Genomic DNA, 22,636 nt, shown 5'->3' on the forward strand with positions numbered 1-22,636 from the left:
TTAAGATCCCTTCCAAAATGTAAAGGATTCTTTCTTGGCTACACTTTTCCTCCAAGTTTCATAAAAATTAAGCCAGTCTTTTTTCCCGTAATTGTACTGACAGACGGTCAAACCAAGTCAAAAACACGACATCTTGTGTGGAGGAATCAACTACGATTTTTTCCAATTCTTCTAGCTACTGTAGGTGTGTGTGTTCTGTACCTGTGTTCTCTCCACTGACGCGGTGTGTTTGTCGCACATGGGACTGATCTCCATCCCCCTCTCCCTCTCTCGGTCCCCCTGGTGGAAGAACTCGTCCATGATCCTGTCCGTCCACTGCCGGTACAGGTCCAGAGGCTTGGTGGGGTTGCTCAGGTCGGCACAGTGCACCATGTTACGCAACACCTGAAAAGGGAAACAAATTATTAAATAAACATCTTGCATTTCTTTCGTCTGTACCAAACTGTCTGTATCATGAGGTTATACCTGTCACTATAATGGCTTTTTAGACTCTTTTTGACCTTTTATGGACATAACCTGGATTTTTAAGTTACCAACTTTTCGTGATATTTGGACATGATCTCAATCATATTTATGTTATTCGTTTTCACACGATATTTGGAAATTATCTTAATCTTTTTCATGTTATTAGCTTTTATCACGATAATATGACATGACCTGATCAACTTTTTGTACCGTATTTGGACTTGACCTCGATCATTTTCGGGTTATTGACTTATGTACGATATATGATCGTGACCTCGACCATGTTTAAGTTATTAACTTTCGTATATATTGACGTGACCTCAATTTATTTGTACATGATTGACTCTTACCTGCATTCTGTCGGTGTAGTTGTCCAACAGCAGGACTCCAGAGCTGGTCACCTTCTTGGTCTCCACCATCGTCTTCAGATTAGCGAGCAGGCTCATGTGTTTGGACATGTCAGTTGCTAATACCTGAATGAAAGGAAGACACAGACAATGATGTAAGAAATAGTTTTCGAGGCAAGCAATTAAGCTGTCATCACTCTGAAGGCTCTATTGGCCTCGTCTCCTCACCATGTCTATGACCATCCTCCGGAGCGACTGCTTCTGCTTCTTGGTCAGGTTTTGGAAGATATCGCAGTTTTCCCCCTGCAGCAGTTTGAAGCCCACGGCTAGGTGGTGGTTCTCCAGCACCGACTCATCGTTGTACATCAGAGCCAGCTCGGAGTCTAAAGAGAAAAAGAAGAATGGAGAAAGAGAAAAGGGTTAAATGGAGCTCTTGCTTTTTTTAAACCCAGGTCAGGTAACTATATAAGCCACGCCGTGTCCCTAAAGACCCACAATGTTGCCTTTGAAGATCCTGTTAAACCGTGCAAATGTTTTGCTTCTTTGGTAAAGGTAGACTAAATAAAATGACTTTTTTTTTAAAGGACTTACTGGTGTTGATGAGGAACTGGTTGGACACTCCTGGGTGGTCCACATCGTGAATGGCTGCAGCGAAAATGGCTGCCAAGATCTCCAGATCTGTGAAGACCGCCTGTTTGAAGAGAATAAAAGAGAGGTTGAGCTTCACAGTCATTTCACTGCCCATACAAGGTAAGGTATTAAACAAGTGTTGGAGGCCGAGCCTTTCATGTGTCATCTTTGGCATGCAGTTATTGTTTTGGTGACGGTAATGCCAGTCACCCCATCTCAGCATAATAAACAGCCTGAGAAAAAAGGTGTGGCCAGACTTTATTGGTGTCACACGTCAAGTAGCCGAAACCTAATTTGACTGTAAACAGACAACTTCCTCCACCTTCGCGTTTCCAAGTGATATTATTGTTGGGGCCGCTGTCTGATTGCTATTCCTCAGAACTACCAACGACACAGACTGTTGATATTTATATGAAAAAGCAGGTCGATCTACTGGTTTAATAACTTGTTAGCAACATGGCTACGTCGCTAGCAGCCCAATATTATTACATTAAGTATAGGCGCCAAAAACGAGGCCAATTTAAGGGTTAAAAAAAAATAGAGAGTCAAATATAGGTATTAACAAACACTTTTTTTCTAAACAAACAACAATATACTACACTACAATTAACCTCCATGCTAAATGTAAGTTTCCTGGTGCTTAAACTGCGGGGGCTGGTAGGTTTTGGTGTACCTCTAAGGGCTATAAATAGTGACTTTGCATAGAGAGAAATGACTTACATCCAGTGCGGGGGTGGACAGCAGGATGTGTGTGGACTGGGCTACGTCAGCGGCGTGCAGGCTGTTGTGGTAGGCCACGTCCGAGTGATAGTGGCCCTCCAAGGTCAGCATGAACGTCACAAAGGTGTCCGTCGGAATCTTGAACGTCCTCATCAGGTCTCGCTCCTGCATGTCAAAAGGAAGAAGGACGTTACATTGAGGTTTCTTTCTTTGCGTTTTTTCATGTTTCACATTTTGATGCGTTAGAGTAGGGCTAATCGCAATTACGATTTTGGCTTGCAACGATTATGAAAACAACATAATCGAAATAAAACGTTTTTTTTTTTTGTTTTGTTTTTTCAGTTGAATTATACTTAAAGTTCAGGGTAATCAACTGTTAAAAACATACTGTTCAATTATTTTTTTCAATAAATGGATGTTTTCAAAGTAAATGAATAATCGTTTTTAATAATCGTGATATCAATTATTGACCCAAATAATCGAGATTATGATTTTTGCCATAATCGAGCAGCCCTACATTCGAGTCAATGTATTCAGACTTTTGATCTGACCGTAAATTCTTCTTCATATTCTGAATCGTATACTAGAAGCTGAAAATGTACGCTTCCTGCCAGGATGATTCACAGCTAGAAATCAATTCCAAGCGCTAATGTCCCTCTAGCAGATGTCCCTGTGTTGACACTGGCAGCTGAACGTAACATACTGAAGACACTACAGTTGGCTATGAATCCTTCTATAGCTCCAAGCTTGCTGAGGAGGAGGAGGCACTGACCTGGAAGATGGTGTACATGACGCATGTGAGCGGCCGGTTGTGGGAGTGCTCAGTCACTTTGAAGATGTTCAGGCCCCATTTGTTGATGTCCTCCAGATCCTGTGAGAGAAGACGACTGTAAGTGTCTCAGTTGATCACACACCTTTTATACTTGTGCCGTTTGATCGGTCCATGGCTTACCTTGGACAGCAGTTCCTCCTGGTCCGTCTTGACCCCGAAGCGGTTCCCGGTGCCCCCGGAGATGCTGGGCGTGTTGCTGACCTTCCTCACCCCGCTGATCTGAGTCATCATCCCACCCTGCTGCTGCTGCTGCTGCTGCTGCTGCTGTTGCTGCTGCTGCTGCTGCTGGCCCTGCCTCCTCTTCCTCTCCCTCGACTTGGGAGCCGGGCATGGAACCTCCAACTCATTCTGCTTGTCTGGAGAGAAAACAAGAAAAAATACTTAACTTTGAATCACTCCAAAGAGTAAAATGGACTATGCTAGGTGATGTTGCATAAGCACCCGAGTTGGAAGGAGTAAATTAAGTTAACACAGGGAGATAGTTGACCTTTCACACCTACGTGACAACACATTGAGGCTGCACTTGTTCAATTAGCAAGCCATCCTTCAGTTACAGCTTACTCTGTTATTTTTTTTTGAGAAAACGGTGACTAATGCTCATCTTTGTTTCTCAAAATCCAAGATAATGTCTCTGAATGTCTTGTTTTGTCAGTCCAAACCCAAAAACATTCACTTTATTATGATGTAAAACAGAGAACATTGGAAAATATATCCAGGTTGAAGAAAATAATAAGAAAAGTTCAAGAAGTGCTGATGAAATGCTTCTGCCCATGCTCCAGTGGCCCGTGCATTCTAATAACAATCCGCAGAATAGTGGAAAGCTAAATGTTTATCTCGTGTTTTTGTAAGTGTGCGGGTTTGTTTGGTGCATGTGATCCAGCGTGTCTGCTTGCTAAGACTCTCACATGCCCTCTGCAGCTGACAGTGTGTGGAGGACTCTCACTGTGTGCACAACGCACACCGCACTGCGAGGGAAATATGTCAGCTGCACTCTCTGCACAATGATCTCAGTGCACCTGACAGGTGTTCGCTGCAACACAGACAACAACAAAACCACCAGGCTTCAAAAGGATCTCTCTGCGCTGTTTTCGGAAATCTCTTCCCCTGCGCTACTTCTCTTGTTAGGGGGGGTACACACTCCTTTTAATCTGTGAACACACAGCCTTGATAAGCATCTAGCAGGCAGTGTTGGATGTGGAAGGAGGAAAACCAGAAGAACAAACTGGCTCGCCATGAGTCATGACACGCCGTCGGGCTTTTTAAGATAGAAGGAAACACTGCTGATTAATAATGCAGTGACTTTCCATGCACACAAACATTCTCCCTCTCCCCCGCTCAGGGAAGTCTCCCCCCCTTATTTCTCTGCAGTCAGAGCGAGGGGGACTCTCAGACCAGATCAGACTGGTTTGCGCGCTTCTTAGCACATGCATAGGGTAACCTCTGCCACATATGTGTCACTGAGGCATCCTTTAGGTCTGACACTGCACTTCATACTGCTGTGTGATTAGTGTGCTCACCTAGGAAGGTGTTGGAGATGTACTCGGACACTTGGTTGCCCGAGCGACTCATCTCAGACAGGTGGCTTAGCTCCCGGTTCAGCATCCTCTTGAACTGGAGAAAGAACAAAAACACATGATGTTTAATGACCTGTACAAGAAAATACATATTTTTATTTTCACTGAGGTTTCCGAGCATAGGAATTAAAGCATTTCCTGTTGTTTTCCACTGGGATATGTCCCATGAGAGCGTGGCCTCTGCGCCATTTAAGGTCTGTGTTTATCTTTTGTTGGTACTGGTTTGAGTTAGCCTCTAAGACACTTGATTGCCGAGCAAAAACAAACAAAATACAGTGCAAGATATACAAAAAACATAATGTTTATGCTTAGTTTTTCCATGGAAACAAAATGCGGCAGTGTGCGAGCCACGGCTGAGATTCAATCAAGACATAACAAACGTGAGAAATCTGACACAGTATGTGCATGCACTCCCACACACACAGGGCATCTATGCCGTCTCTCCTCTGGGACACACCTTGATGTATCCCCAGGACACGGAGAACAGGTAGTTGGCCTCAGGCATGATGCTGCGCTGTGCTGAGCCCCCGGCGCTCCCCAGCAGAAGCCCTGTACGCTCCTCTCTGAGTGGACCCCCAAGGCTGAGCTACAACCCGAAGCCCAAAGCTCCCCCAAAATCCCCCGCCTTCCAAAACGGTTAAACTATGGTAAAAAAGAAACCCGGCTGAAGTCTCCAGAAATGGGGCTGTAGAGGAACCCTACATCCCTGGCCGAATGCGTCTCCTCATTGCGTCGCGCTCTGTTTTCCAGGATTGCATAAAAGCCTCTGGCGAGAGTGATGGAATCCCCAAAGATGCAATTATTATTTCCTTTTCTTTTCGGTTCTCACTGCGTCTCCAAACCCCTGCAGCCTCCAAATGTTATCCAGTGATATGCGAGGGGGAAATCCAGCGATATACGAGGGGGAAATCCAGCCTTTCCTAGCCCAGATTAAGCAAGGATGGGAGGAAGGGCATGCTCTAAGACGGATGGAGAAAGGAAAGGAGGGACGTAAAAAAAGGCAGAGAGGAGGAGGGGGGGGGGGTACTCCATCAGCCCCTGTGGCAAACGGGCTGATGGAGTCTCTCTTTTTGCCTCCCACCTTTGCTAAACAGTGAGCCGTGCACGGCACTGCACACAACAGTGTTTGGAGGATCCCCCCTCATCTTTCTCCTGTGCTCTCTGCAAACCCCCTCCCTCTGTGTCTTTTCACCCCCCCCCTTTTGCCTCGGTTTCCCTCCCTTCTCGATCGACTCCCCCCCCCCCCCCCACCCCCCCCCCCCCCTGCTCAATAATGCAGAACAGATCCAACGCATACTGCGCAATGCAAGGCTTCAAAGCACCGGCGCGTTTATCACATGGCTGAGGGGACGAGGGGTATTAATTTACCAGATTGGCTTTCAGTCTGGGTTTTATAATCTGTTGTACACACTTCTGTCCATAACCATTACAGGACGTGCCAAAGACCTGTTCTTGTTCTCAATTACACCTACAATTGATCCCACAAATAACAGCTCATTTCCTGTATTAAAAAGGACACAAACGGAGATGCTGGGAGACAAACAGATGAGAGAGTTTTCAGTCTGCCGCCCACCGGTGTACCACCAATCGCACGTCAACCTGAACGCCATGGCAACAGAGTCACGTGGTCCCCTCTATTGTTCATAGGTGGTCCCCGATCTAGACTCATCGTATCACACACAGAGGAGATGCACTAGATTGACACAACTAGGCTAGACATTGTAATAGCACACCATCACAGACTGTGGCAGATTCTGAGGCAAAATCGCTTTTTTGTCAAGAAAAGTGAAACACTAATGCGAAACCACATCTTAATCTTTATAATGAATACCATGGGATAATGGTGCAATCAATTCCTGCAAATGTGATAGTAATTTGCTTTTTTTATGACGTCTTCAAAGAACCCAGCCATGATTATGTGTTTTCCAGGGTTTTTTTCTTCTTCTCCTTACAATGGGGTCCTTTTTATTCTGGCCTCAACAGCTGTCTAAAAGCTGTCAAGCAGACAGCTAACATCTACTTGACTGTGAAACTTGAAAACCACTTTCAAAGACTTGGCTGAAAACTCAAAACCCAGACTGCCAGAGGCGGGCCATAAAAAAAAAAAAAGAAATCAAAGAGAGCTCGTAAGAAAAAAAATGTGAGCTTGGACTTAGAAGGCTTTATTCCATTCAAAGGGAACTTGTAATTGATTCTTTAAAGTGGCAGAACAGAGTGGATGCGTGTGACCTCTAGGAAATGAATCAGGCTCAGAGACGCATTTTAGTCACCCATGTCATAAAGTTCATCTTATACGCGCTGCATACACTCACGGCATGGTGACATGTGCATGAGTGTGTACAGGACAATGGATTTCTCAATGTATGGCGAAATAACTCATGCATCCTTTGACGTTAGCAAAAAGTGCTCACACTCAGAACAAACCCTGGTCTTGGGCAATCTAGAGAAGTTATGTAAACTCAGAAAAAAAACTTGTGGTTAGTTCTGAGAAGATGAGCGGATGCCTCAGAGAGATTGAATATTCAGAATTGGTCATTTTCTTGCAAAAAAAGCAATATAAATTATGCATTTAAGGGTAATCCAAAACACCAGAATCTCATTTGAATTATTAGAAAAAGGTTTTTTTAAAGCACAGAACTTTAGTATTGTCTTACCGACCTGAATATTAAAAATAAAAGAGCGAAAACAAGACGGGGGAATCTCAATCTATTGAGTAAAAAAAGCCAATAAAACCAGTTCCAATCATGTATTTGTAAGAAATCACCTAACATCAAATCATTTGTTCTATTCTATCCATTTGGCAGATCAAACTCCCACAGCACAATGTAAGCAACTCCAAAAGTAAAACTCACCTTTTTCCAACTTGTAAGCATCCCAAAGTTTTGCTTCTGCTTTTCAGAACAACATAGTCCCATTGTCACTTTGCGTAAAACCACACACGACCCGAAAGAAATCCAGTAAAGTTTCACGAGCATTAACTGTGTTCAGTCTGAGACTCTGCCTGCTTCCTCTCTCTTTTCTCTGTTAACTGAAGTGGAGTCAAGCAGGAAACATATAGCAGTAAAGCTCAGTTGTCTGACTGGCCTACAGAGGTCGGTGGCTCCTCCCTCAGACACAGGCCCGAGCATGTGTCCCCACCTACTTCCCTTTTACTTGATAGAGTAATTCACTGAGCTCATTTACTGGTAGACATCCTGCTTCCTATTGTGGCTTCAGGCGAAGAGCAACTACCTGAGCTCATCACTGAAACGTCCCCGGATAACAAGTTCAGACATTCTGACGTACTGTGCCGGAAGATCATAAATGACATTCCTCTGGGAGAAGTCTTTAATAGTTTCAGTTCTTGCAGCACACGCTGACCTTGACTGAAGCAGAATAGAGGGAGAAATGGGTTTGCCCAGCTTGATCTCATATTGCAACACCTTAGCTGTGTAATCTGACAAAGCCCAGAGTGATCCAATGTTGCGTCTCTGCCCTGCGTCGCTGTTTACAGTGTCAACACACAGTGGATTACAACGGCAAGTTTTCAGTTTAGCAACAATAAAAAGTGTTGCGAAAGAAACATTTCCTAGAAATTGCTGATCAACTAATAAGAAACGGGTAACATTAAAGCAGGTTTAACATTTACCTTCCTCTGATAATAGCAGAGGACAGAGGTTCAACTTTTTAATTACAATTAGGCACCATAATCACTACTGCAGCCCGTCTGATCTCCTCACCGCCCCTTCAGTCAAAAGGAATCACAACTCTATAATTTAATGTCCATTACCCCTGCTGCAGCTACAGACCCACCGCTACATCTGTTTCAATCATTTTGTCATTTTTTCCCCCTCGGAAGACGACGGTGCTTCAAAGCTGAAGTGACCACACGTGAGTTAAAGTTTCCTACTGGCTCGCGCTGGGCTCGGGGGCTCGCTCGCACGCGAACCCGCAAAGCGCTAAGCTCCCCTAACTGGATTCAGATGGCAGTGTTTGTGCAAGGCCATCGCCAGCATCGGCATTGGGAGTGTGGCGAGGGTAATGATAGTGAGGGGCGGGGGTGCAGCTGCACCGCTCTGAGGTCACAGCGACCGGGCTGGCGGTCAGCAGGGTGTGTGGTCCCCGTGGCCCCGGACACACCTGTGCCCTTGGACACTGAAAGCGGAGACACCCTGGGTTTTAATCATGGGCTCATTTACGTCCTTTCGGGTTCCCAAAAAGAAACAGGCTTTTCCAACATCACGTCATATAAATACTGGGAATGAGGATTATTATTACTCTTTATTGAACAAGGACCTTACAACTACATTCATCTCAAAGAGAGAAGATATGCTGTATATGCCAGATTATAGCTAAAAGATCATTTCCATCTGCAGTCCCTGGGCAGGTACACACATTAACAAACACTAACACATTTTTTTGGGCACACTAACCCTAACCCTAAAACCAGATCAAAATACAGATGCATCAAATATAAATACTATTACATTTGTCAATATAACTTTACAATTCATTTAAACTAACATCTCAAATCCATGTTGGCAAGATTGGTTGCCCAATTTTTTTTGTCATATGGGAAAAAGAGTATAAATCTGTGCACGTTTTATACTCAACTGGAAGGTATTCCATGATAAAGCCTGCAGATGCTTGGTGCAAAAAAATTAACTGTATCCGACGCCAGTTTTGCAATAAAAAACGATGAGTGGACCAACAATTGATTTCCTTCCATCCCTGCGTAATTTCACAACAATCAGCTTTTAACATCATAAACTGTTGACCCCCGTTCTCTGTTGGTCAACAATGCTTAGTGGTGCTGCTGGGTCGTATGGGAGGACTCTGACTCAGGGCGAACAATGCCCCCGGTTGGCCGGATGGAGCCCCTGCGGGGCCCCGTGCTCATTGTCTTGGCAGTGCTTGTGACGCGGTTGCCTGTAAAGACTCAACCTGGCTGCTGGGTCTATTGTCGTCTGGTTACCAGGGAGCAGAAGAGAGGGGGAGCAGGAAGAGAGGGACAGGAAACTGGTGTCACGGTCACAGTCACCCGTTACAGTCTGACAACACCCCTCCCCATCTTCATCCCAATCCTCCCTCAGACCACAGTGGAGAACACAGACGGAAATGGACGACACCACTGTGGGTGTTTATAATCTGACGCCGCCAAGCAGTCTCTGCTGTCTGCGTGGGGGTTGAGTAATACTGTGCAGCAATTTGTTTGAGCTCTGCACAAATGACATTCGCACGAAAGACGTTCATCAAAGCAAAGGGAAGTAATTAGTTCTAAATAGCTGCTTTGTGTCTCCTTGAAACCACATGTTGAGATTATTTTTGATCCACTTAGACCAAAGCAGAATGCTGACTGATTTCAGATTTGTAAAAACATGTTGGATTTATCTAAACTCAGATGTTTCAATGACTTCGGGAGGTGCCCTGAAGATATCTCAAGCATCCTCATGACGTTTTTGAGGTAATCTTTAAACCAAATTCTAAGTATTTGGTGGATTATGACGACATTTGATGTTACCCTCAAGATAAACGTAATTAACTTAGGTGATCCCCTAGCTTTCCATGAAAACATCTGATGCCCCAGATGGCACAGAACCATCAAAACTGTTTGAGAAAGAGCACTTTCAGAAAATACTTAGCAGGTAATTGGGTGAATTAGTTAATCAAACTCTTGCTGAAGCCAGCCGGGAGAAGAGCAAAAACATATTTTCCATCAAGAAATGCCTGCATTCTTTGCTCTTCTTTCAATAAATAAATACTCTTCAGATCTGATATAACTGATGTTATTGCAGAATCTACACTTACCTCTTTACAAGTCGCCATTGTTCTTAGCGAAACCTATTTCCTAATTTGGTATTGAGCAAATTGCAGCATGCTAACATGCTAAGATGGTGAATATTTTAAATACTTAACTGCCAAACATTAGCATTCTCACATTGTCATTGTGAGCATGTGTGCAGGCTTGTGTTAGCATTACGCTTAAAGCCCTGCTCCACCTAATTGAATCCCTTTCTTTTCAGAGGAAATGTTTCAAATAAAGTCTGTATGTAGTGCCTGCTATTCATTTATATGCTGTTACATGCAATATCTTACATGTTTGCATAATTGTTAGCATTGCAGAAATGTTTCGTTTGACACAAATCAGCCGACGTTGTAGCAGCACCTCCTTGTTTGAAGGCACACATACAGAGGATGTGACCTTGCCTGATCCAAAGTTACAGAAAGAATATTAATTTGAAAAGGAGAGTAAATGAAGTGAATAAGAAGTTAAGTTGAAAAACTGTGGAGTGTAGCTTTGAAACTAGTATGAACTTTGCTCTAACAAGACCTTAGTTTCTCTGTTAATCTTAAACTATAGTCTGGACAAAAGGACGTCTGTCAGCTAAATGTGCCCTTTATAATGACGTCACTTGAGCAAGTGGACCAATGCTAAGCTCAACATTACACAATATGACAGAGAAATGCATCAGTAATCAGATTAAATCAAGAAAATGTACTGGTTATACAACAAGCCATGTGTCTCAGTTAGTTGGAATAAGGTAAGGAGATGAAGAAGAACAGGCCTTACCACTGAATACACACTTATACACACTAACAGGAAGTTAGTGGTCCTGTATGCAAAGCAAACACTTATCTACAAGACAGCCATATAATGATAATGCCAGCTCATACTCAACCACAGGACGGCTGCTACTTTGCAAGTGCGTCAATGTGGCTTCATTTTTTACATTTTGCATATAGTGTGCAAATTGTCAGCCACACTGCAACAAAGACCAGTTGTTCAGCCGTGCATCATGCTTCCTGACAACTTATTACAAAATGCATACTGTTTTACATCTAGGATTGAACCTGTGAAATGGCTTAGCTTAAAAAATGTGCTTATGGTTTGGAAGAGATGACACTGTATAGTGGGGGGCTGTGTTCCTGGGAGGTCTCATGGTCATCATTATGGCAGAAGATTAAAGCAGGCAATGACACAGTTAAACATGTATAAAGTGTTAAGGGGTAGTAAACAACATGTAATTCAACTAGTAGCTTAACTTCATTTTGTATTGAATCAAGTTACTTTTTGGGCATTTAATGCGTAGTCAATTACTGAAACTACAAGCAATTTGGGCCATAAAAAGTTTTCTTTATTTATTTATTTACTAATGCTTCTATACTATTGACGAACCCGCCCCTTTCGGGTTTAAATATAGGTTAGATCTTTATTTGGGTTTATGCACTGGAAATTAAATTAATTTGAGTGGTAATATTTGTTTTTTGCATTAAAATGTGTTATTAATTTGTATCACACGTTTTAGTTTTTCTAAGGAGCTTGAGTAAACCAAATGAGATCCCCATGCTATCATTGTTATAGTTCAAGTTCTGTAATTGGTAGCGTGCATGCTTTCAAAGCTTCCCTAACACTGCACATATTAAGAGTTGTAATGTAAGACGTGATCATAACATTCAAGAGCATATTAGTGTTTGTACAACAACTTTTGAACCTTGCAATTTTGAGAATAATGGTCTCCAGGGTGAGTTGATAGAATTTTCTGACCTGTTGGAATTTTGGAGAGACGCTATTCACCTAAGATCCCTCCATTTGACACACTTTTCTGATGAGTTTCTAAAATGTTAGTCATTTTTTATAAATAAGAGAAATTCATGTTGCATATCAACTTAAATGAAAACCAACAAGTGAAATCCCATAATGTCTTCTCCTCAGAGGACAGACTTTTGGGAAGTCCCATCATTGAACATTGGCAAAGACTTGCTAGCAGCTTCACAATGCACTGTTTGCACATACTGTATATTATATCATTATTTGTCTCACCTTGTTGGAGGCCATGTCGCTGACGGAGCGGTACGTCTGGATGGTCTCCAGCTGGTCCAGACACCAGTCCAGCTCCTCCATGGTCTCCATAGCCAGCTTCTGGTAGGACTCATCTGCCAACAGACACATGGACACGTAATCAGGCCCGAGAGGATCCATGTCTATAGCGGAGCCCCCTGACACCATTCGGGGAGGTCCGAGGGTCCCGGCGTGGCTCTTTCTAACGGAGGACTGGCCCGCGGCACATCCGTGAGACGCGGAGGACGAGGGGGGTGTGTGCACACACAGCTCCTTCATCTTGTTACCCGCTGCCTCCTCAGAAAGTTCAGGGAACTGGGTCTCCCAGACTGAGAGCTAGAGTTACTGTTTGCAGACTCTCCCCGTGTCCCCTCTAGCCCCTTGCTCTCGTGTGCTCTTCAAACCCCCCCCCTACTCTGTCTGGCTCCCTCCCGCCCCTCTCTCTGTATCACCCTGCTGAACGAGTAGCGTGCAAACCAGGCAGTCTGCTGCCTCCTGCTGTCCCCCCCAACCCCCCTTTCATTCAACACACATATAAATCATGTCTACATGCAGGTACACAAACTCTCTGAACTGCATTCAAAAAGGCCACTTTTTGAAATCTCGATTGAGTGGCATTCTTTTCTTGCATCTGGCTCTTCTAAATTAAGTTTTGTTAAAATAACAATTAACACGTTTTTGAAGCTTGGACTTTTTTCCTAAGAAGCTTTAGTTGACCAAATGAGATCCCTATGCTTTCTATATTTTAAGTAGTTCCTGCTCTCTCCCCTGCACCCCTCATTCAAACACATTCAAAAGTATTTGTACATGCAGGTATAGTACACAAACCCTCTGTTTAAAAAGTGGCTTTTGAGTCAAGGCAACCCTTTGGCTGTTTTTTTTATACTTTAATTTGAACAACTGCATATCAACATCTTATATACTAAAATGATTGGGGAAAGGGAAATGGGACAAGGGGAGGACAACCTACATTTACTTTCTGTAAATGCATTTTGTCACTGCTGCAAAAACAACCGCTCCAATTCCTTCTACTTTTCAAAGACTTCCTTTCTTAAACAGGAACTCTAGGGTTGTACTGAATTGCAGCAGCACACAGCACCATGCTGCAAAAACCTCTCTGAGGGAGAAAAAAAATGATATCAAACAACAAATACTGTGTTTGCACAAGAAACACGAGAGGCAAACTTTGACTCCCTGAATTTGGGGGAGGGGGGGCCATGCCGGGGTCTCACTGTGTGCCAAAGAAACCAAAGCACTTCCTCTTTGGCACTGAACAGTACAAAACATGGAGCGGAATGACTGAATTACGGAGTGTCTGCCGAGAATAATGATATCTGTCATTCGATGAGGAAGCTCCATCGTTAGCAGCTCTGACTCATGTGGCCACAAACTTAAGAAGGATGAAGAGGAGTTTATGAGAAATGCACTGAGTTGATAGCACAAGAGGGAACACATTAGGATGCGTCGTCCTCTGGTATACCAGGGAGAATGTTGATCCAACACATTTCTGCCCGGAGGGAGTGAACGCTGAGCGCATCTGGATCTCCCCACCTTCCTTTTTCTACGGAAAAGACTGATCTCGACTTCATAGGGCTTCACACATGGAAGACATTTACCCCATATGCTTAGCACAACAGGACAGCCAGCGTGCTGCTCCCCAATTTACGTCAATACGCTGGATCAAAGCACTTCAAAGCCCAGCGATGGCGTACAGACTCTGAACCAACCGGTGTTCACTAAAGATCATAAATGAAATCTCAGACGATATACACAGTCAAGGAAACCTCCCACCATTGAAAGCTATTAGAAACACTGACTCTTCTGAACCACAAAGGACAGTTAAGTCTCGACTTAAAACAAATTCTGGCTTCTTAAATTACACAAAAGCGACTTCTATGGCTAGCCTCATTCCTCAGGTCAGACCAATTTTTCCTTTATTTGAGCTCCAGGTTGAAAAGAACCCTTGGCTACAATATGCCGCCAAGGTTTGCGGTTTAAACTATTCACAAGAACCACTGGCATCCAAGCCATGTAAAAGTAAGTGACACAGAGCAGAGCATCAAAGCAGCTCATGCACAAGGCGGTGAGCTGTTAGGACCGGGTATACACCAACGTGCGGCCGGCTTGAGCCATAGGGGCACGGGACGATGCCAAGAAGGTGGGACCACATCCTGCCTCCGTTCCCTTCAATGAGAGAATATAGACATTTTTTTAACAGGGAAGTCGGAAATCATCAAAGGCTTGACCGGGATACAGATCATTCCGAAGCTGGCGGCTGATTCATACACACAGTCCAGAATCTGATGGCAGTAAAAACCCTCAGATGTAGACTAAAGTTTATTGGTGTTGCTGGCTGGATGCCACTTACCTACTCCACATTTTCATCAGATATGTTCCCTAAGGCAACAGCTGGATGCTTCTCTCACATGACTCATTATTATCGAGGTTGGGTTGAAGTAAGTTAAACAAATTGTGTGCACATATGAGTAGATGGTACTGTTGAGTCCATCGTCACCTCTGCTTGATCACACAAACAGTGTGCTAACTGGGCTGACAGACATTTCACAATGTCACCAGTCAAAAGTGGCGTGACGCACTTTCAGTCTGAAAATCTGCCCCCAGACAGAGTGAGCGAGGTACTTTTCCAGCCTGTTTTTACAGTGGAAGTCTTTTCTTTTTTTTTTGACTTCGTTGAGTCCTAATGCTTTGGCCATATGCTGGAGGCAGCTGAGAGGACAACAGAGCTCAGTGTGCAGACAGACCCCGTCTGCCTTTTCCCTCCAACTCTCTCCCCTGTAGGGCCACAAACCGGCCTCTGTGAGAGCCATCAACTGCACCAACGAGCGGGGCTGAGCTCAAACATCCCCCCACCTCCCGCCCGAGACACCTTCCGCTCACATCCACCTCACACTGCACCTCTCTGTGTTCTCTAACTACCACCCCCCAAAAAAACCTGCTTCCTGGGCTGTCTGGTTGATGTCGGTGTGCAGAGCTGGACTTCCTCATCTATTATACCACCTACTGATAAGTGTTGAATAAGTAAAAGTAGTAATGCCAGAATGGCAAATAACACTGCAATTAAAAGTCCCGTTTTCAGACATTTCAATAAAAAGTGCAACAGTATTATCATAAATCACTCATATTTGATCCTATAAGACATTTGCGTGACAATGTCATAATTGCTGTATTCACCTTTGAGTCAAAGCCAGGATTTGATTTTTAAGGTCAGCAACCTTGACATTTGCTCAGCATACTAAAGTAATTTATCCGTAAGGCCAGGTGGACATTTGTGCCAAATTTGAAGAAAATGTCATTAAAAGCCTTTTCTGAGATATCAGTCAATAAAATGTGTTTTTCCAACTAAATTCCAACAATCTGAGGGCTTGAGCCTCTTTAGCCCAAAAAGTGTAGTTCGTTTGGTCCAATAGTTTGCAAGAATTGCCTTGGATAAAAGACAGAAATAATAAACACTCACTCACAGTGACAACCTAACAAATATCAATTGGCAGGGATGATTAAAATAAATACATTTGCAATTAAAGGGCCCTATTATGCTGATTTTCAGGTTCATAGTGTGTCTCTCCTGGGACATGTTTCCATGCTTTAATGTTCAAAAAGCTCTTTATTTTTCTCATACTGCCTGTGCTGCAGCACCTCTTTTCCCCCTCTGTCTGAAACCAGAGCCCAGTCTGCTCTGATTGGTTAGCTGGCCGGCTCTGTTGTGATTGGTCAACCACTTAAAGATGTTCCCCCCCACTTAGCAATGTGTTGGAGCGCTAGCCAATAGAAGCGCAAGTGTTCCATAGTGTTGTCATTATGATACAAATCACGCTAAGGGCCTTTCTCATTTCTCTAATTCCCCTCCTCGACTCCTATCCTCGTGTCTTCGTCCCGCCCACAGGAGATGCGAGGAGGGGAACCGAGGAGAGAGGAGGGGAAGCAGCAGGCGGTTAGAGAAATGAGAACTCCTCTCCTCTGAGCGGTCATTTTAAAGAGACGTCCATTAATGATGACAGGAGGCACAGCAGCCCTCTGTCTGATGGACAGATGTGTTCATGACCACTTATATATTTACTTTTAATTCATTCACAGTGCGGTATAATGAGACAATAACAGGCTACAGATGCGGACATATATACACACACACACATATTTATATAAATATATACAATATCAGATTCAAACAAGTATGAGAGCACTCTCATAACGTAACACTATCAGAGACTAGATATATCCCCCCCCCCCCCCTCTGGTCGCTACAATGAGGAAATGAAATTACGGACCAAAAGTTTTATTTACAAGTATTAAAAGTAAGCAGAGGACACCAAACCAATTAACTGAGACCTGTCGGCATCTCACCACTTCATGAGTTTAACCGTGACACTTTTCAAAATCCCGTTTGTGTCCCTCCACTTTACAAATAGGCCTATGTTTATTTTATTTTTTTAACGCAAGCCGTCATCGCCACGGAGGAGCACACAGACTCTGTGAGCGAGCGAGACAGAGTAGAGAGAGAGAGAGCGAGAGAGCACACCTTTATCTATTTAATATAGCTTAGTTGTAAAAAATAAAGTAAGAAATCATTCCAATGTGTAATATAGGACAGTAAAAAAAAGAAAACTGTTTAAAAGGGGAGTGATTAGTAAAATATGCATAAATAAAAAGAAAGAATGCTAACTAGGTAACATAATTGACTAATATGGCTTAAGGCTAGTTTATTCATACTAATGTCATTTCATTTCATTTCAAACCTTTATTTATCCAGGTTGTATCCCATTGAGATCATTGATCTCTTTTTCAAGGGAGACCTGCTCAAGTAGGTTCCACATGAAACATAAAAACATAAACAGAACAACAAAAAGGACATCATACAGCATCATTACAGGGATTACAATTTACATAACTATCCACATGAACAGGTACCAACAGCTTCCGATTGAGTAGCATCCAACCGAGCTTTAAAAACATGTAGTGGCACCAGATTGCTCAGTTTCCATTTCAATTGCAGACTATTCCAAGACAGTGGAGCTGTGCATCTAAATGCTATCTTCCCTAAGACAGTCCTAGCAGTTGGCACATTTGACTTGTGAGGAAAGAACGGGACCGGTGACAACAGAGGGTCCATGAAAAAGACCTGAGTCATCACAATTTGTTAGAGTGTGAACAGCTCCGAGCTATCTGCAAGTACGCAAACACACATTCCACATCTTGACCTTAGCACATTGTGAAGGAGAAAACACACTTTGATACAGATCTGAACACGTACTTGTTGTTTGTGTTTGACTTCACACTACACGTGAAGCTGAGACAGAAGGGGGGGGCAATGAATCACCTTTCTGTCATGGCTAATGTACGTCAGTAACAAGGGGGAAGAATAAGACAGGAGGGAACTGAAACAGAAAGAAGACACAAAGAAAAAGGAAGGAGCTACCTTCATTTACTAAATAATGATCCAAGGAGCAAAACAAAGTAGTTATCTTAAGTCTGAGTCAACTCAGTACACCTGATGGGAAAACGCACTAGAAATGTAAATATCTTTCATTTGATCAGTGACTCTTTACAGGAAATCTTACTATTTGCTCTTTGATAAGAACAAACGTTGCTCTTTGGTTGTGTAATAAGCAAACTGCTTCAAAATTCAAATAAATAATGCTTCCTTATCGTTTTCCCAGAAACTTTTGTCATTTTTTTTCCCTCTCGAAATGTATTTGCTCATTAGGGCCTCAACCAACGATTTATTTAATTATCACCAATTTACGAAAACAATTTTTTTAACTGTATACAATTCATTGTTTCGTCTTTAAAATTGTAAAATCTTGTGAAAATTGTGAATCTTAGTTTCTCAAAATCCAAAATGATTTCTTTAATGTCTTATTTTGTCAGTCCAAATCTCAAATATATTCAGTTTAATATGATATTCAATATAGAACATAGTAAATCTCCATATATGAGTGGCTAAAAACAAGCTTTGCTATTTGGTTATGTAATATGAATCATGCATACTGTTTTAAAATGCATTAAAATGATGCTTCCTTGTAGTTTTCCCACATACTATTCTGTAAATTATTCTTAAAGTCCCAAATTATTTCTTTATTGTCTTGTTTTGTCAGTGGAAATCTCTAATATATTCAGTTTAAATATGATATTAAATATAGAACATAACAGACATTACATGAGCTGTTTGATTATCAAAATAGTTGCAGATAATCTTTCTGAAGATTGACCAATAGTTGCAACTCTAGTGGGTATATTCTCTTGAATTTTTAAACTATAGTCAGAACAATACAAAAAGTGTATGCAAGGTGTGTTTGTGACTACTCACAGATAACAGTTAAAAAGAGAGCGGCACAGCAGAACAATATGTTGTGCAAGTTGAGCGGTAGATTTCCATTCTACTCTTGCAGAAAGGAATCAATTAAAGCACGCTTAATGAACCATGCCTTTAAAGGCTTTGCTTTCTCCCCATCAAATCACAATCTAAAGGATTTCAAAGAGCTGTGAGAACCATGTTTACAGTAGGTCCATCCCCGAAACCACACAGACAGCCTTTTGTCTTCTCTTGCCGATTATGTCTCATCACAATTTACAACTGCAGCATTATCTGCTCACCTATCAAAACAAAAGGCTTCCACAGTCAACCAAACAACACAGCTCATCAGGGCCTGTTTGACAGCTCCTGCACAATGCACCATGGAGCTGTGTTGGCACGGGCCACCATGAGGGATGGGGCGCAGCGAGGTTTATGGCTGTGCTGACGTCAATGACATAATTCACATAGTTAACCAGGCTGCACGCTTCCAGTGCTCTGGACCCTCTGCTCGGGCTGCAGGCCTGGAAAACCCGACATGGAGTCCTGATGTAGAGCAGACTGCACAGACTGGGAATGACAGGTCAGATCTGTCCTGGCTGTTTGTAATCAGCTGTCTGTGTGGTGTTTCATTATTATTTTAAATGCAACTGAGCACACTTTAGGAAATCATTCAAACACACTATGAGGATTGCTTACATTGATCAGAAAGGTATACCAGAAAAACTACGTTTACATGCAGAAAATATTCATGTTGTTGCCCTTTTCAAAATGGTTTAAACCGATTGCTAATTAATTGTGCTCTACATGTTATCAAAAATAGTTGCAGATAATTTTTCTGAAGATTGACCAATAGTTGCAACTCTAGTGGGTATATTCTCTTGAATGTACCCACTATCCCATGGCTTGGGAAGAGTAAGGTCCTTTTCAAGTTACTGAATGACTAATGTAGAATTTCCATTGAGCGAAGCACTGCTTACATAATTGCTGCACAGGGGCGGCAGTAGATCAGTCTGTAGGGACTTGGCTTAGGAACTTGAGGGTCAGCTGAAGTCTCCGAATGGACCAGGTAAGGAAAGTGGAGTTTGAGAGGCTACGGTTCATTTCCTGGGCACTATCGAAGTGCAATTGAGCAAGGAAGCAGACCATCTGCTCCCCTGGCGCTGCTTCTAATTCTAGGATGGGTGAATGCAGAAACTACATTTTACTGTGTGTGCGGTTCACATGTGTTAGACGGTTAAAGAGAAATTAATTTGAAACCTCCATATCCATTCCATCGCTAATATTCTAGTATTATCCCTGTTTACATGCAGCTTCTCTGTGTCAAAATGTTATTTTTAGATGTTTCCACTTCTTCATTGTTGGGTTCTTCTTTTGAATGCAACATCCTGCTTTCATTCCTTCAACCACCTTCTTAAAAGGTCGCCGTTGCAATATTTGCGCATATCCAAAACCTGGTCGGCATCCAAGTCTTTCGTAATGTCTCAAAGTAAATGTTTTTCTCCTTCAGAACAGAAATGTGGGATGTTCTTTCGAGCATGCATTTTTCCTCAGAGTTGCAAGCTAATCGGTTTGGGGACAACGCTCAGAAGTAGCCGTAAACAGGCAAGAATAGTGTGTCAAAATCTGTGCTAGAAAACATAATGGAAATGCATATTCTGAATGCTCTATATACACATGCAAAGAATACTCATGAAACCCTAATACTAGTTGAGTGATAGTGTGTATGTTAGCGAAGGCAGTGTTACCTAATAGCAGATAATTACATTACATTTTTTTCACACACACACACACACACACACACGATTAAAAAGTTATGACTCCTCATTTGGCATTGAATCGTAAATTACCGGTGATTGACACATCCTATTCTCCAGTCTGTATAACCTGTTTCAGATAAGTCTTTCATCACGTCGGTTTCTGGACTTGTTTACAAAGAGAGACGAATGATTAATGAGAAATTCTCATTGTGTGGGGTCCCACACCCGAGGCAGCATACGCATAAAGTCACGTGTCTAAATTAATTTTGCAGAAGTTTGAACTGCAGTGACTTTTTTGAAACAGGCTTTTTGAGCAGCGTGCATTCATGTAACAAAGTCTATGTGAAGATTTAAACCGTAGCTCTCAACAATGTGCAAAGGAACTCTTTCTTGCACAATGGTCCTCTAACTTTTTTCCCTTGTAAGGACTTGAACTTATACTTGATGAGAGGGCATTGCAATGAAAACACATGTATACAATGCAAAATTATACAAAAATAAGTATATTGCATATGCAAAAATGATCCATCAACTTCATTAATCCGATATGTTGTAGATATTTTCATTATTTGTATTGTAATTTTTCTTCTCAGGTGAAATGGACATATTTTTTAAGTATATTTCAAATAAAATATTGTGATTTTCTTCTTTTTCAAACCAGGCAACGTCTATTTTATTTATCTTATGTTAATGTTTTGCAGCAATACACCACGTAAAGATATACTTGGAACTAAACTTGATTTGATTAAAAACAACTAAATTCTGATGGATTACCGGATTAAAATATAGTTAACCTTAGAATATATGTCGTATATTATTCTATAAATTTGACAGGGGATCTACACCTCAAGTTCCTACATTAAATCCTATGATAAATGTAGAAATAGTTTAATTAGCGGTCAAATAGCTTAGCTTAACATATAGAGTTAAGGCAAACGACTATAAAAGATTACGCCTTCCTGCACCTCAAAACAATCTGGCTGTTTAATACGGAAAATGTGTTTAATGGGTGGTTTTGTGCCAGACGACTTCTAACTTCAAGTTTTTGTTTAATAATTCGTGTTTTGCACAAATTGAACAAAGAAGATTAAACTTGCGAGTTAGAGGTTTCCCTCGTCTTTAAGCTAAGCTAAGAAAATGTCAATGTTATCTAAAATGTAGCTGACAGATAGCAGAGTGGTTTTGATTTTTCCATTTTAAATATAGGAAAGTATGACACCACAAAAAAACAAGAGCTTACTGACAAAAAATATATACATTTTCTCAGTAAACTTTCTTGACTGGACAAGGCTTAACGTTTCTAAACATTGTCTTTTATCTTAACGTATTTTGGATTTCTTCCCAAAATGTTCTTATTTCTGGGAAGTTCCATACATTCTGCATACATCTTTATCAGTATAAATGTATATCTGAGACACTTTGTAAGTACTTGTGCTGTCCCATTGTTCTGGTGGTAGGTGTTTTCCCAGATGACGTTAACATTGTACTTTGTCCATACCCCAACAGGAGGAGAGAAGATAGATAAATGTATTAAAGTTTAAATTGTGATAAAACTGTTCCACCATTTGTTCCTATTTATTATCTGTATCTTTATCAGAGGTCATGGTAGTGCCTTGGGATTTCAGTGTTTGATATTCCAGGAAGCACAAATCACTATGCCAGACATTTGATAATAAGAGTGTTCCTTTTCAGGAGTTTAAAATGCTCTCTTTTAAGTCAAAAACCCAACACTAATCCATTGATTTGACATGTCTTTTGGATAATTTTTTCCATTTTACATGAAATACCAGAGGGGAAATATCAGTTTTTCACTCTGGTGTTATTTTACAATTACACATAGTAGGCCCGGAATACAACCTCGACTGAAATTGATAGGCCAAAAGCATCAGGTATTCACCATTCAAGGCCAACATATTAAGTATATATTTCAGGCATCCCTAACACACACAAACACTGGGGGTGTGTACCTTCATTCTCTGCTCCACTACTATACTATATCTAAACATGACACTATATTCATGTTCTGAATGTATACAACCGATACGTCTCAATATTGTAAATCAAACTGCGTCGTAGAATGTAAAAGTTGGCAAATGGTATTACGTCAAATCAGAGTTACCTAAATCAGAGCTGCCTTAAATGTTCATTTCTTGAAGGCATTGTGTAAACATTAATTTCTTAA

At 41.9% G+C, this 22,636-nt stretch overlaps 1 protein-coding gene across 3 annotated transcripts in view; it reads right to left on the reverse strand.

Annotated features, from left to right (window-relative positions):
* The window catches only part of LOC117488561 (cAMP-specific 3',5'-cyclic phosphodiesterase 4B-like), an 82,089-nt gene that overhangs the window by 1,137 nt on the left and 58,316 nt on the right, over nucleotides 1–22,636 (reverse strand). For 2 of the 3 annotated variants that reach the window (XM_034137552.1, XM_034137551.1), the window contains 9 exons: nucleotides 12,370–12,482; nucleotides 4,512–4,605; nucleotides 3,115–3,350; nucleotides 2,935–3,033; nucleotides 2,163–2,327; nucleotides 1,404–1,503; nucleotides 1,041–1,195; nucleotides 816–938; nucleotides 202–384 (listed from right to left, as the gene is read on the reverse strand). In XM_034137552.1, coding sequence (XP_033993443.1) covers nucleotides 202–384; nucleotides 816–938; nucleotides 1,041–1,195; nucleotides 1,404–1,503; nucleotides 2,163–2,327; nucleotides 2,935–3,033; nucleotides 3,115–3,350; nucleotides 4,512–4,605; nucleotides 12,370–12,482 — 1,268 coding nt within the window. Of the gene's footprint in view, nucleotides 1–201; nucleotides 385–815; nucleotides 939–1,040; nucleotides 1,196–1,403; nucleotides 1,504–2,162; nucleotides 2,328–2,934; nucleotides 3,034–3,114; nucleotides 3,351–4,511; nucleotides 4,606–5,025; nucleotides 5,502–12,369; nucleotides 12,483–22,636 lie in introns of those variants that run through there. The other variant, XM_034137553.1, reaches the window with a different exon arrangement.

The sequence above is a fragment of the Trematomus bernacchii genome, unplaced genomic scaffold, assembly GCF_902827165.1.
Source record: "Trematomus bernacchii unplaced genomic scaffold, fTreBer1.1, whole genome shotgun sequence".
NCBI lineage: Eukaryota > Metazoa > Chordata > Actinopteri > Perciformes > Nototheniidae > Trematomus > Trematomus bernacchii.